The following is a 15,786-nucleotide window of genomic DNA, read 5'->3' as shown; positions in this document are numbered from 1 at the left end:
GCGGAAGTATCCCGACCACCCGTTGGGGGATTGGTAGTCGTCCTCACACGGCCTTCCACAAACTCCGCCTTACGGACGCCTGGGATTACAGGAGTGAGCCACTACTCCCGGCTATAGCGGTCTATTAAAATTCTGGCGCTATTTCTGAGGGGGGGGGGGCATTTTTTCCCCTTAGGTGCCGCCGCCGCCGATTTTTTTCAACGCCGCCGATTATTTTCTGAAAATCGGCGCACCACGCCGCCGCCGAACTAATTATAGTTCCCGCCGCCGCCGTTGAAAATTGGTTCGGCGCTATGCTCTAACTATCGTCCACTCTTAGCGATACTTGTTTTTTTCAAATAACCTTGGCCGACTCCCTTAGTGTGATTAGTTTTTTTTTTATTTTTTAAATAGAGCTAATACCCAAGGCACCACCTTCGACCACATAAGCAATGTTGCTTGTGCGTGATCAAGTAACAGGTGGCTGGGTTACAATGCGTAGGAGGGTGGTGGCAAGCCCTTCATGCCACGCGAGCCAACAGCTCCCTACACTAACTATTACCGTTAACCTCAGCAAGTTTTTATGGGAAGGGGAAACCGAAGATCTCGGTGGAAAACCCCTTTACGGGGGCTAAAAACCAGGCTCTTTAACGATCCTCTAAAATCTACTATCCATGGTTATATTAAACTGTATGTATGATTATTTATAAAATCAAATTAAAGATGAGGAAAAACTAATAGCGTCTGCTTTCGCCTCTTAAGATATTAAGACACCCACGTTATCATTCGCAAGATCTGTGGCGTTTTGCCTCGTGATCTGTGAATTGAAATTAATGTCATGGCGGCCGTTTCAAGGCGGGGCTTAGTTATGACGTATGCCTACGACGCTACGAGCAAGCACCCAATAGGTGTTTTCATAAAATCCAGCTATGTTGTTTCCCCCCCCCCCGACAAAAATTGCCTCCTCAGTCTTTGATGGGAGTTCAGTTCAGTTCGTTCCAGTTCTAAAACCATCGGCGCGACTCGAATGAATGTACGTCAATAAGCTGGCAAACATGTTTCCCGAAAAATCAATAAAAACCAAAGACTACAGCCAGTTACATGTCCCTTCCTAGAGTATACCACCTCCTAAGCTGTTCTTTGATGGGGATTTTATGAAAACACCTATAGCCACAGTGGCGGGAGGTATTTCCCAAAATCGCCACCTAAGTGAACGAGAATGGCGGATATAGTGACCGGAAGTGACGTTGCCTACGTTTTAGCGTCTGTAGCAGCACCAATTTGAAGTGCTAAGGGTATTTCATTTCTATTTGAAATAACATCTATATATCACTCCGTTTTCTTACCACTAGGCGAATAAGCCTGATTAAATATAAGCTCATTGATAAAAGACATTATCAATATCAGTTACAGTACGCGGAACAAATTAGGTAACTCCCACGATATCGTTTCTCTGAATCTACATTTTATCTGAGAGTTCAAAGAATGAACGAACATGATATAAGAGCTTTCAAGTAGCTCAAAAGTGCCATTGTGAAGATCCACTAGAAGCTTCATTGCATACATTTTTCAGGTAAATTTTGGTAGTCTTTTGATTTCTCGTCTGTGCTATAATTAGAATTATAATTGAAACAAAAATAAGATTTTTTCCTTATTTTACCCAAATATTGTTATAATTTTACCCCAAAAATGTTCCAATTTATCCAAACTTGATGAAATTTAGATAAATGTGGTCCAAAATACCCATTTCGTGATTTTAATTTTTTTTTTAATTTTCATGAAACCGAGAATATCCCATGCTTTTTTAAATTAAATTTTTTTGGTTTTAAGTGTTCAAAAACATTTTCGGTTCTTATGGCATATCGAATGGGTAGTGCAACGTCTTCTTTTGGGAAAATTCATACCTCATATAGGTCTACATTACGCCCGACTTTGAACTAAATCGGCAACAAACACCTCGGGTACTCTCCTTTGTCAGTGTACATTTTTAAGTCTACTCTTTGTTGTACGTTTGGACACTGGAAGTAAGCGAAGTTAGTCGTCTCAATAAACGCCGCTCTCCTTTCGTTTATCCCATGACGTAGTCACTGATCTGAAATATTTTCGGTCGGGCGGTAACATGGTTGCCAATTCAACCGGTAACCAACTAACTAAGCCAACTTCAATCCGTCTTGTAAAATAGATTTTGCGTTTCACTTTCACCATGCTTTCACAAAAGAGACAAGCCGTTGCACACGTGTTCGTTCTGGTCGAAGTAAACGATAAATTTTATATGATATAAAGGTAAAATTTTCTTTTTTTAAATTTATATAACTTTTACCGCTTAAAATGTGGTCTTATTTTCCGCACCGCTTCAAAACCAAGTGACAAGGACTAAATAAAACGTAGCTTTCCATTCTACACTCTCAGTGCAATTACTCCTTGGGGACTCACTGATCTGCTTTTATTGAGACGCTTGAATTCAGGTGGAGTTGACTACATTCTTGGTAAAATCAAAAGTAACATAAAACAATAAGTATGACACTTCATATTGTTTTAATATTAATTCCCTGACCGAACCTTTCTTCGACACTGATATTTTCGCCAAGCTCCGATTTGGACCCTCGTTTGGACCGGCACTGGAACTGAGTAGCCTGTTATCGTCCTTGGTAGTAGTAGGCATATTTAGACTATAACAAAAACAGTTATCCGAACTGAAAAAACTGTTTAGAGCTCTTACCAGCTAAAGCCTTAAAGTTGCAAATATTACTTTTAATCTAATTTTATATCTTCATTTATTTAGTAATGTAGTCAACCATACATTCAGTCTTCCAAATGACCAATACCCTATTTCTGGGACCGATGTCTATGGCCATATTTTTAACCGAAAAGGGTCTATCAATCATTATTTTTATTCCTGTACCTCTCCTAACATAGACAATTTTACTCTGTTATTGTTCATGGAGGCGTATATTTTTTGTGAGCTACCTGCGTATATAAGCTCACTCCGTTGCTAGCTCCAGGAGCGTATTAAACATTAGGCAAAGTAGGCACGTGCCTAGGGCGGCATTTTTCTAGGGGCACCAAAACTCTGATAAAGCCCCACCAGGATTCGCACACGACCTGGAATACCTGGAAAACCTGGAAAAGTCAGGGATTTTGAAAATGATTCCCATTGGTTAGGGAATAGTCAGGGAAATTTAAAATGGTCCTAAATAGTAAGGGAATTTTAAAATTGTCCAAAAAAAATCCGGCAAATAAATTTTAGAAAAATGTATGAAAAATACATAATTAACATTTTTCAAGATTTTACCTCAAAACATAAATTTAATCTACAAAAATGGACAGGGAAATATGGAAATTTAGTCAGGGAAAACCTGGAAATGTCAGGGAATTTAATTCCGGAAACTTTGTACGAACCCTGCCCACGGTCCAAGTATGTTTTAAATTTTTGGTCATGAGTATCGCCGCCTACCGACCGAGTTTTAAATTAAATAAATGAAAGCTGTCTGCTCGTTCAAAATTATCTCTGCATAACAGCTGAAAGTTCAACCGGAAAACCTAGAAATTCAAACAATATCTGCTAGTTGAACATTCAATATTTAGTTTACCGATATTAAGGCCGATGGCGCTATATTTCCTAACCTCGAAGCCTACAGGCACCAAATGTTTTGGTACCTAGAGGGGCTGAAGGGGTTAATCCGCCCCTGACTAGCTAGCAGTAAAATATTCCTCAAAGTGACAAACTTATAAAATAAAATTATAGACTTATGATACTAGGGGGCTCTGTGCTCAGAACTAAACCGTGGCTGCGCTATAGCTCTGAAAATCAGTTCGATGACCATTATTCCTAATTTACATACTTATTGTTATTATGTTACTAATGGTAAAGTTCGTTTCTGATCGATTACTGTATCTATGGGCAAGTCCTAGAAGCTACGGGTTGGATACGTGGAAACCAAACCATCTGTTAAAAGAACTTAAAAATCCCAATCTCCATCACGCTCGAAGAGTAATTTCGTTCTTCTGAAAACAAATAAGAGCGATATCTCATTGATCCCCTTAAACTGACGTCTTTAGAAGCAATTGAAGCTACGAGCCAGCAACCAATAACCAAAAGTATCACAATTGTAGCATTGTTTGTGCATTTTTTCCGTGCTTTTCTCCGCTTCTGATAAATTAATAACAAAAAGATTAGCAATCGGGCAATTTAGTAGCCTCGTGTTTCAAATTGAAATCTTCCAATCCGAAAATGTATGTTAGATCAACTGCACACAACTTCGTTAAAATTTAATTTCGGTATTTTTGACGCCACTGTAAAGAACTGGTGTAGCATACAATTCACCATATGGTCATATTAATTATATTATTCTACTTATGATATAAGACATTCCACTTGAGGTTTTAGTAATATACTTCTGTTCTTTGGGCCGCCATTCAATTTGAAATATTACGCGAAGGTAATCAACTGGCCCTACCTATCGTCCATTTATAAAAGTTAAATAAAAGATAATTTACATTTGTAGTAAATAGATAAGTAAATAAACATAGTTAAGTCTATTAATAGTTACATTGGTATTTAATATTGCGCACGTTTTTTTAAATAAAATAAATTGAAGTAGGCATACTTACAAATCAACTTTAGATGGTGCTAGACAGCCGCGTTTAAAACTGCGCGGGAAATTTGAAGTGTAAAAGTTACAAAACTTTAGAATTAAAATAACATTACAATCCAGCCCTAAGTTTATATTAAGGATATTGTATTAAATTAAATATATTTAAGTTAACAGAATAATTTTGTGATAAATAAAAATTTAAATTAATCTAGCTTAATATTCCTTGATGTAAATTTAATTTTTTGAAAGACTCATGGCATAGTAAATTTACTAGGAATAAAAAAATCGATAAATTTTAATCGGTGATTTTGATTTCTTAGAAATGGGTGTTGGTATTTATCATAGGGGGCGAGTGTAGGGGGATAGAATTTCCATTGCTACGGGGATACTGTGGATAGAACGCGTAGCCATAGTAACCAATCCCACAACAATGAGGACCTGATTGACACAGAGCGATCTCAAAGTGCGAGCCAACCTTAATCCATACCTCCCACGCTTTCAGAATTGATCGGGCTTACAAGGGGGTGTTTTTGTATAACGGTACCCTGTTTTCACAGTACAAGAGTTCTATTGAATTGAGGACAATTTGTTCGCGCTTTAAATACATTACGAAGATGTAAGGCTCCGTTTCTTTTGTTTTAACCAAGAATGTGTGTATTTCTACTTAGGTAGAACACAGACCACCTACCCCAAGACGGACAGGTTTCGCTTTGTAGTAATTTAAATTTTTGTCTCGAATGTGATGCGGATTTTTTGAGAGTGCGCCATCTCACGGAAAGTAAAGGCAGTTTGGAAGGTACAAAGAGACAACCACACGCGATAATAAAAAATAATAATCAGATAGATGAATTCCCAAGGAACCACCAATTTTTAATGCCTTTAATTAAAGTGGTCAGGTTACAATGTGTAGGAGAGTGGTGGCAAGGCCTTACACTCACTATTACCGTTCACCTCAACAAGTGTTTATGGAAAGTGGAAACCCAAGAACTCAGATGAAAACCCCTTTAACAAATGAGGAGAGAACTTGCCAACTCAACGCAAAAGGAGTTTTCACCCAGTGCCACAAGCTGGGTTTGAATCCGACTCCTCTTGCTGCGAGGCAAAAGTACTATCCACTCCACCAACCAACCTCCATGTATACTGGCTCGCGCACGACTTTTTATTTTAATTTCGTAAAATAAAGAATTTTCACGCGCTATTTTCTGTTGGCGGTAAAAAAAAGCTGCAACACTTTTGGGACACCTTTTTTTTTCGAGATTGATGCGAGTCCTTCTAGGGGTAGGTGGTCTGCTGCTAGAATGACTTTGTTGAGGCGATCCGCGGGCATAATGGTCGAAGTTTCAATCACGTCGAACGACGTCAGTTGTTGGGAACCAATGAAATGCTGGGAGATTGGATTTTTTTAGGGGGGGGAGCTTTCTTATTTATCCCTAAAAAACGTCTTGCTTGAGCTATGACAATAAGTTTCACCATAGGCTTATTATTATGCGTATTAAATTATTACTGGGAATCATTTCTAGAATGAACACACATTTTGGTTGTGTTTAAGATTAATCGCGCGTTCTCACTATGCTATTTTTAAAGACCATTTAGTTTGACCTCCAACTTTTCAAAATATTCCGATTGAAATAAGCAGTGTAAACGTAACACATTTTGAGGACCATCACACATCTTTATTAAACGTAATTTCTAAATTACATACAGAAGTTAGTATAGTATCATTAATAATTTCATTGGATGACCGCAAAACGTTAGCCCTCGTGTGGACAATTGTTGTACTATTGCTATTCACCATAAGGTGACCGATTAATTGGAACATTGCTCATGAACCAACAAAATTGCCCATTCTGAACAATATTTAATTATTTCAACTAACTAACAGACTTATGGAGATAATTATAGACTGTTGGCTATATGCTTTAAAGCGAAAACAATGGAACCAGGAGTCTTCAGATAACGGACAGAATACAGAGTGGTTTAAATTAACTCAATTACTTTTCCAGTAATTGGCAATAGAACCGTGTTACTGATTATTGGAATTGATGTTTTTAAACTCTCATTGAATTCAATTGTTTCAACGCCTACATTTTTTACGAATGTTAGCACGACGCCATCGAAGTATTAAGCAGATATTAGTTCAACTTTAGCCTAATTTAAATTCACGATAAAAAAGTTCAAAAATTATTGTCGGTCATTAACTTCCGTTTTCTTTTCCTCTACTTATGTGTTGCTCTATACCAAGTGTTTAACTTTTCGATACCCTAACTAATAGTACACTTTCAGCTAGTGTTTCACGAAAACCAACTATTGGTGTAAAGTGTAGCGCGAAAACAAACTATTGAAACAAGGTGTTGCACGAAAACAATATATTGGCACGAAATGTAGCACGAAAACCAACTATTAACGCAGAGTGTATCACGAAAGCAAACTATTGGCGTAAAGTGTAGCACGGAAACCAACTATTGGTACAAATGTAGCACGAAAACAAACTATTGGCACAAGGTGTAGCACGAAAACAAAGTAGTGGCACAAAATTGAGCGCGAAAACCAACTATTGACACAAGGTGTAACACGAAAACAAACTATTGCAGCCAGGTGTTGCACGAAAACCAAGTGTTCGCTCAAAAGGTAGCACGAAAAGCAATTATTTGAGCAAAATTAATCTCGAGACTTGGTCACAAAAGTTAAAATGTTACGGTTGGCACAACTCTCTCCTTTGTGTCTCAGGCAAAATAGGGGCCCTAGGCGCGTAGCTTATCATAAAGGTGCCTATGCCCTAGTGTCCACAATCTAGAAACTGGTCTGATAAAATTCTATTTCGAGAGATGGCGTTGCCAGTCCACTAACTAATAGTATCCCCCTATCGCCAACCTTTGTCAACTAAAGACGACAGCAACGCCAGTTACAAATTCATAACCTACTATACCCCACACTTATAAAAACATGGCGAACGGTTAAAAAAATACCATTAACGCCTAAAATTCTCCATTCACAAAAAACTTCAAGCAACAAACAACAAGGGGGAAATTTAAAACCCTCAAAGATAATTTACAACAGGAAACTGAGCTTAAAAGTGTATATAGCGGAGTAGTGGCCATATCAGACACATTAGGACGGTAACAATTTGGCTCAGCCACTTTTACGTTTCACATCGAATGTGTTGGGCTATTTGTTCAATCTCGATGATTTACCATAACGGTTCCTAATGCCCAAGTTTTAGGCCCCTGGTGGCCCAAATTGATCTTGCGATGCCTAAAGTTTGATACTTCCGGTAAAAACTACATCAAATGGCAACTATATAACTAATCTTAACTGGTGTAACTTGGTTTGGCAGATTACGCATGTAGAGCCAGGGGGGGCACTGGGGGCACCCCCCCCCCCCGGAACGTATGGTCGTACGTAGAAATATTTTTATTTTTTTACTTTTTTTTTAAACAAAATCCTGGCTACGCCACTGTCGAATGCGGACCTGGGCCCAGGTAAATTCACAATTACGGGCTCCAAGCCTCCAAGAGAGTGGTTCTTATTGTAGATAGCTGATAACATAAATCTATCAAAGCCCCCTAAATTTGAAACGAATGGGATTTTAACGTTAGACAAATGACTGGCTACATGAAAAATTGAAACTTATGCACAAATCCCCCAATGCAATGCTACCGGATGGCCAGAGGGGTTGAGAGGATTTGACCTATTTCTCCGCCAGGTAGCGTAGATTCTATTTTATTTTTCTCCCGCGCCTGTCTATTGCTGAATACACGCGCCTTTATGCCCAATTGAAACAAGGGGACCTTGATAGTCTTATGCTTATAACTATACGCTTCCGCGTAAAAAAGTTAGAAAGAAAGAGTCCAAGCCCGGCCCCAGTAATTTGTACCGGCTTCAGCCCCATTCCAGACACATACCCGCGTGTTGCAAATGTGAACGACAACAACAGCAACACTATTCGTTATACTAATAGTTTTACGCCGAAATATATTTCGGCGTAAAACTAAAAAGGGGGAAAAGCGGGGAACGGATGTAAACAAACATCGTGTAAGTCGAAAGAGCCGTCTGTTTTTGCGTCGGTAACGACGGGTATACGCGATACCATTCCCTACCTTTATTCTCTTTCCCCCAAAAGACCTTCAACCGTTTTTGGGAGTTTGCCAAAAAAACAGAACAACGCGCGATGGAAAGCTTAACATCTCAGACTATCTGTACGTAGATTTCCATACGGTGACTCGACATCGCGTCGTTCGGTTTATTTTGAAATTTGTTTCGTTTCGCGTTGCAATTCATCACGACACGTTGGAGAGATTTAAAGGGAATACTTTGAGAGCGGCCTTCAATAGCGAAAGTTTCAGTTGATTCAACAGGTTGCTTGTTTGAGACGTAGTTTCAAAGCTATCCGGATTTCGACTAATTTTTTGTTTTACCGTAGGTGGATTTGTAAAACTAACGGCATCACCATGGTTCGATCGGATTTAGATGGCTGCGGGAAATTTATCAAGTATTCCATGTTCTTTGTCAACTTCATTATCTTTGTAAGTACCCTTATCTTGGTTTTATTGAATTGCTGCCTTTTGAAGAATTGTAGGCTGTCTTTATAGGCCTCGTGGGGAGGAAACCATGATATAATGCCGACTACCTTTACAAAAATATGCCTCTTAAATTCGTCCGCTTAGCACTGTTTGATCTAGTATCGTAGGAGTATGAAGTTAACTATTTTTAAATGGTAATTGTTTTACCGAAACTTTTTGGACACAGACACATTGGGGATTTGAACTTCAACCCGAACTCTGTAGTATATTATCGTCCTTATACTAATTTAGACACTAGGAATATGAAATAAACCTAGTTTGCGTAATGACTTTGAAAATTAGTAAGGTGATATTGGTCATATTTATTGATATGATGGTGTGTCAGAATTTATAGCCCGGTGTACCTAGTAACAGAGACCATACCACCGGAGGTTATGGGTACACATAATGACCACTATCTCCTAATCACAAACCATTTTATGAAGGTTGTGAGCGAGCAGACGAAAAAAGATCCGCTATTTAAATTTTTCGCCGTTGTGCGTCACTCTTTTGGCCATAATTTAAACTACGTACGGGGCATGCCTATTAGGTATATTATGATATTAATATTTCTAAACGCATTCCCGCCATACAAATAGTGCTAAATCGAGCGTCATAAAAATATGTATTTCTGACCTCAATTCAAAATCTATAACGGTACGATGGTGGTCACGTAGGTGCTGCTACTTACAGCCGAATAGGTCATACGAAATGTATACGTAGAAATAGGGGCAAAGTTCTTTCAAAATAGGGCTGGCTATTTTGTGGGATATTTATCTTTGGGTTTATTTTTGTGGTTTCGCCTGTTTGCTGTGTTTTAGAAACTAGTTTCCGTACAAAATAAGCGGAAAAGGATGTTACCGTGATAAAAATGTCCCCGATGACGTCATGTTAGGCTTACCATTTACTGTGAAAATTAACGTCATTATAGCTATTTCTAAAGTCAGAGGGTATTGGGATTACGAAAACTCGTTTATTCCGTATTTACGCCGTTCACACCTTAGAAATAATAAAATTATAATTTTCTTATGGAAACAATAAAACCGATTACTTTATTTAACCGAATTGAGATAACGCGAAACCGGTACACTGATAACAAACTTCAACCACTTAACATCCATATTCTGAGAATAGAGTTGAACCAACGTCTACAGCAAATAAACTAAGTCCTATTTATTTTGACCAAAGAATTTAGACCCCAGGAATGGAAACTGCAGCTCCATCTAGTATAATTTGCTTGTCTCTAGCCTCCAAAGGCAAACCTAGGTTGACGCACTTATTTCCGGTTCTATTGATTCGCCTAGCCGGAAGCTCTACAGTCAACTCGAAGCCGAGACATTAACGGTTTTTCTTTCGATTCCTGGGGTCTATATTCTTTGTTTTGACCCTCTACAAATTTTCAAAGACTATCTAAATGACCTACTGTATACACTTTTTGGGGAATTTTGCTGGGCGCGTTCATGTTGAGTTTACCCCCCTTAACCTCCATTCTCCATATCCTGGGACCAAAGACCAGAGCCTAGACCCCCCACCGGTGGTTCCAGCTAGCGGGCGGCCAAAAAGAGGGGTCGAAAAGACCGCGAAAAAGAGTGTTATACCTCGTGAAAAAAATAATGAATTTTCGTTCACTTCGTAAAAAAAGCTATTTCAAGATAACCGTATGTCTATTATTTAAAAAGTACGTAACAAATAATTTCGAAGCTAGCCATCGAATTAAAATGGCGGCCACTAGTATTTAGTAGAGAAGGGCGTTTTTTGTGAGGACGTCTGCTATTCTGCTGACAATTAAGAAAAAAGAAGTGGTATATGATTGATAATTGACAATAAAAGAAATGATATTATCAAAAGGGGAGTATTTCGAATCTGTTACACGGTAGTGGTTGGACGACCTTGTAATTCAAATGCTATGTACGCGAGTATTGGGACATTTTCAAGGTTTTTCCTTGACCAACTCCTTCATAGTGGAGCCTGAATAAACTTATATCGGCCTTTATGGAAAGAGCCATAGAACGAAAAACGAACTGTTAGTTTTTAAAGATTTCCCTAGGCTGAAATAGCTAGTAGGTAAATTTTAAAGTAAGTTTAGTAACAATTTAATGGCTGGAACTTGCTTATTTACACTCTTAATTTTTAAATTACCCACTCTTCTCTTAAACCGGCCACCTGAATTAAAGACAATGAAAGTCACTAGATGACTTGGGTATTAAATGCTTTGCTGATTATTTCCACTCTTAATCTTAATTTTAAATTATATCTTCATTAAAATCACATTTATAATTATCCACTCCTAATTTTAATTGTAAAATTTTAAATAATAATATCTGAATTTTAATTGTAAAATTTTAAATAATAATATCTGAATTTTAATTGTAAAATTTTAAATAATAATATCTGAATTTTAATTGTAAAATTTTAAATAATAATATCTGAATTTTAATTGTAAAATTTTAAATAATAATATCTGAATTTTAATTGTAAAATTTTAAATAATAATATCTGAATTTTAATTGTAAAATTTTAAATAATAATATCTGAATTTTAATTGTAAAATTTTAAATAATAATATCTGAATTTTAATTCTAAAATTTAAATTATCCACTTTTTAATTTTAATTGTAAAATTTTTACTTTTCATTTTAATTCTAAAATTTAAATTATCCACTTTTTAATTTTAATTGTAAAATTTTTACTTTTCATTTTAATTCTAAAATTTAAATTATCCACTTTTTAATTTTAATTGTAAAATTTTTACTTTTCATTTTAATTGCAAAATTTTTACATTTAATTTTAATTCTAAAATTTAAATTATCCCCACTTACTATTAATTGTAAATTTGTTAAACTATCCACTCTTAATATGAATTGTAAAATTTTTAAATTCTAACGAAAGTTTTTTTTTTGGAAACTGAGCTTCGTTGGTTTTTCACTCTTGTGAAACGTAGGTATTGCATGATCATCCTTGGGTACAGTCATGGAGGCATTTTTATTATAACAACAGCAGCTCTGCTTGAAGAATGAATTAGTTCCGCTTCAAGCTAAAGGAGTGTGACCGAAAGGAGTGCTAATATCATGACAGAATTGGCAACGATAAAAATCTATCTATAGATTTCCTACCCGAGAATTGAACTGTAGTATAGTCGCCCTAAGGTTATTCGTTCTGATAATAACGTATATACAAAAGTGTGTCAACTCTACCTTAGCCGTCTTTAAATATTTACTGGGTACTAGTCTCGCAATAGACTACATAGCGTAGTTACCGTAGTAGTTGGCAGAGTACTAGCAACCATATATTTTATTTAGCCTATAGTCTGCCGCAATTTTCTCCCTTCGGTTTTCTTGTCAATAGGCATAGTTCTTAAATTCCTCACTCGGCGGCGCTGAAGTGGAGATAATTTCAAGTTTTTATGACGTATTTTTTACCGCCTCTCCCACTCCCTCTTTTTACTTTGCGACCAGCTCTCACTAAATATTATACCGTCAGGGCCGCCGAAAGCGGGCCCAGGTAAAATATAAAATCCAGGCCCCTAGAGAGTGGTTACTACTGGAGATAGCTATACTTTTTCGGAGAGAAACCCGAGGGGTCGGACATTTGCCTGTTTTTTGTACGGGATTTGGGATTTTTTATTGTGGATTTGTCATACAAAGTCTATGGGAGCAAAATTCTTGGATTTTGGATTTGTGGATTTTTTTCAAAATTTTGTACGGGATTTGTCCAAATGACCGACCCCTCGGAGAAACCCGGGAAAAGTATAACTCGTTAAACTGCGCGAGTCCCCTAGACGGTAATTTCTAACGGTTTACCACCTCTCTTGTCGGGCCTGTATACGGTACTGACACACTTTTGGGTCTTATGTCGCTTTTGGTAAATAGGTTACTGAGAACGTACGGGTCTGCCTGCCTGGTCTACATGTATCTAGCATGATGTACTACGCAAGCTCTTCCATTTGCCCATGCTCTTCCCTTAAACTGAAACTCTTATTTTCCCAATTGCACCACGCCATCTAATAACCTTTTCTGTTATCTTTCGAGAACACGTTTAATTAAGAAAAAGGTCGATTTACTTCGTGCAATTTTAATTTATGCAGAATTTAACGATAGATTAAATTAAGTCTTAAATATTGCAACGATAAAAATGTGTTAAATCAGTCCTCGATAGATGGCGCATTTGTAGCAATTGGAAGTTGATAGGTTGAGTCTAGCGTAAATTGGTATTTCTTGTTACTAACGGGTTCGAACACTCATACGTTCTCAGTTATATAAATATGGTTTTGGCACTTAGAACATTTTAAAAAAGGACTCGATAGATGTCGTTACTGTTCAGTCTCGCCCGAAGAAGTAAATCTTGCTACTAAAGGAACTCTACTCGTACCTAAATACCTTATTGGTAATGACTACTTTCCTCCACCAAATATCTCGACACACCCAAAAGTGTCAAACAAAAATCAAATTCCATAAAGGAATATAGGCAAAGTTACGTCAGAACGTCATGAAAAAGTGATTTAGAAAGAAACAAGAAGACCATAGGCAAAATACTGCTGCACAATAAGGCTCGTAATTAGGCTTAAGACGGCAAAAAATCAAATCGATTTTTTTATTTAAATCAGATTTTTTTGATTATTTGATTTTAATTAAAATTTCAAAGTTTTATTTAATTTAGTATCATAATTTTACCTAAAACAAATGTTTAAATTTTTAAAGATTTAATTTATATATATGTATAATTAATTAATTAAATTTAAGCTAATAATCATATAGAAGTTTTATTTTCTTAAAACCTATTTTGGTACTTTTACAAAACAAATTCGGCGGAATCTCCACCCACAGGTAGATTCCAATGCAACATTAGGGAGAAAGTACAAGAAAGATAATATTTAAACCTAAATTATAGCAATTGGCGAGTTTTTTCTTTTTCAAAAATACTATATAAAAATTGATTTAAATCGGCCAACCCTGACTAGTCTATCGTAATGAAGGTTGAACTAACACGATGTTGCTGCTTATTTTCAGCTTGGTGGAATTGCAATATGCGCTCTGGGAATATGGACGCTTACGGACAGTTCCAACGTAGAAAAGATAATGGGTCAGAACTTGTACACGGCTTCGGCCGGTATCCTGATTGCTTTCGGCGGCATTGTAGCTTTCATCTCCTTCCTGGGATGCTGCGGAGCCATCAAAGAGGTCAAATGCCTTCTCGCCACGGTAAGAGTCCCGGACTTGATATCGCGGATGGACTGTTATTCATGGCTAACTTCCGTTTACAGTTTTTCATCATCATGTTCCTGCTGGCCATACTTATCGCGTTGGGTTCCATCTTCGCCTTTGTCGTTAAAGATAAGGTATTTCAACTACTGGGATGTTTATGACGCCATCTGACGCTCTTTTATTTATAGCTCGAAGACCAATTAGTTATCGGTTTGAGAGAAACCATTAAAGAATACAGCACCACTGCCGAAGAGAAAAAACCGATAAGGGAGGCTTGGGATGACATCCAAAAAGAGGTAAATTTATCCGAGTTTTATCAAAGAACGTCTTTTTTAGAATTAAAATAAGTGTTATAACTTTCCATTAGTTTAAATGCTGCGGAGCCGAAAAGGCCGACGATTGGAAAAATTTCAATCCGACCTTCGAACCAAATAAACTTCCAATGAGTTGTTGCGTTGATGGAAAGGCCTGCAATTTAGACCAAACCAGCAGTTTTTACAATAAAGTAAGCTCATTTCAAATTGACTTGCATTCATCTTTTTTTAATCTCCGAAATTTAATTGCTCTTATTATAAGCTATAAAACGAGTACAAACAATCTATATTATCTAAAAGTTTTAGTCAACAGAAAACACTCCAGAGGTCGCTGAATCTTACTTAAAATCGTTAATAAGCGGCCCAACCCTATTGTGTGGGTACTCGTACGAAAGCTTATGATACGCGGATTAAAAATAAATCCACGACAGAGTGCTTAAACACGTTTAGAATATCTTAAACTTTGAAACAATTTTCTCTCAATGTAATTTTAGGGCTGTTACGGAGCTGTTAAAGACATTGTGGAAAAACACGCGAAACCTTTGGCCATCGTGGGAATCATTGTTGCAGTTATAATTGTAAGTTTGGAAAATAATAACACTGTTTCATAGAAACTGAAAATTCTTTTATATTTCAGGTTTTATCAATGGTATTTTCGTGCGCACTTTGCTTGATGATTTAAAAGGTCGCGACGATAATCCTACTCAAATATTCCAGTTTTTAATTTCCGCCAATTTTTAAGGAAAAAAAGGCGACGAAAAATTGTACTTTTTAAATTATTAAGTGATTTTCCTTCGAACTGTTTGTATATACCGATTTTAAACTTAAAAGAACGCGGCAGTGTATGGAGTCCTTTCGCAAAGGCGTGTTTACAACTTAAAATTATATTTTCTATAACGACTATACAATCCGAATAATCGTTGAAATGTTGTGACCTCTTAAAATTATCTAGCTCTGCCGTAACAACTTGTATTATTTTGAAAATTAAAATATTATAATTGTCCACAATACGCACGGTAGTTTTTGATATTAATAAATTATTTTATTTCCCTACGCAAACGTACAGCTCGCTTAATCTTACACAGACGAACGGAGAATAGGAAAAATAGCTCTTTGAGAAAAACAGGTTTGTGTCAAGA

The 15,786-nt window shown here is 36.8% G+C and overlaps 1 protein-coding gene across 2 annotated transcripts; it reads left to right on the top strand.

The window, feature by feature from the left end:
- The first annotated feature begins 1,466 nt into the window (after nt 1-1,466).
- Nucleotides 1,467-15,657, top strand: LOC149953703 (tetraspanin-9-like). Of its 2 annotated transcripts, none has more exons than XM_090168914.1 (8): nt 1,467-1,552; nt 8,995-9,097; nt 14,139-14,330; nt 14,393-14,467; nt 14,522-14,629; nt 14,701-14,838; nt 15,142-15,225; nt 15,285-15,657. In XM_090168914.1, the coding sequence occupies exons 2-8, from the start codon at nt 9,023-9,025 to the stop codon at nt 15,327-15,329; spliced, it is 717 nt and encodes a 238-aa protein (XP_090025040.1). In that variant the 5' UTR covers nt 1,467-1,552; nt 8,995-9,022; the 3' UTR covers nt 15,330-15,657. The 2 variants fall into 2 exon arrangements, with proteins under 2 accessions (XP_090025040.1, XP_090025039.1); XM_090168913.1 differs by lacking the exon at nt 1,467-1,552 and adding an exon at nt 8,761-8,929.
- The last annotated feature ends 129 nt before the right edge of the window (nt 15,658-15,786 follow it).

The sequence above is a fragment of the Leiobunum rupestre genome, chromosome 3, assembly GCF_980474605.1.
Source record: "Leiobunum rupestre chromosome 3, qqLeiRupe1.1.hap1, whole genome shotgun sequence".
In the NCBI taxonomy this organism is placed as follows: domain Eukaryota; kingdom Metazoa; phylum Arthropoda; class Arachnida; order Opiliones; family Sclerosomatidae; genus Leiobunum; species Leiobunum rupestre.
The sequence above is the reverse complement of the archived record's forward strand: the minus strand, read 5'-3'. Positions and strand labels throughout refer to the sequence as shown.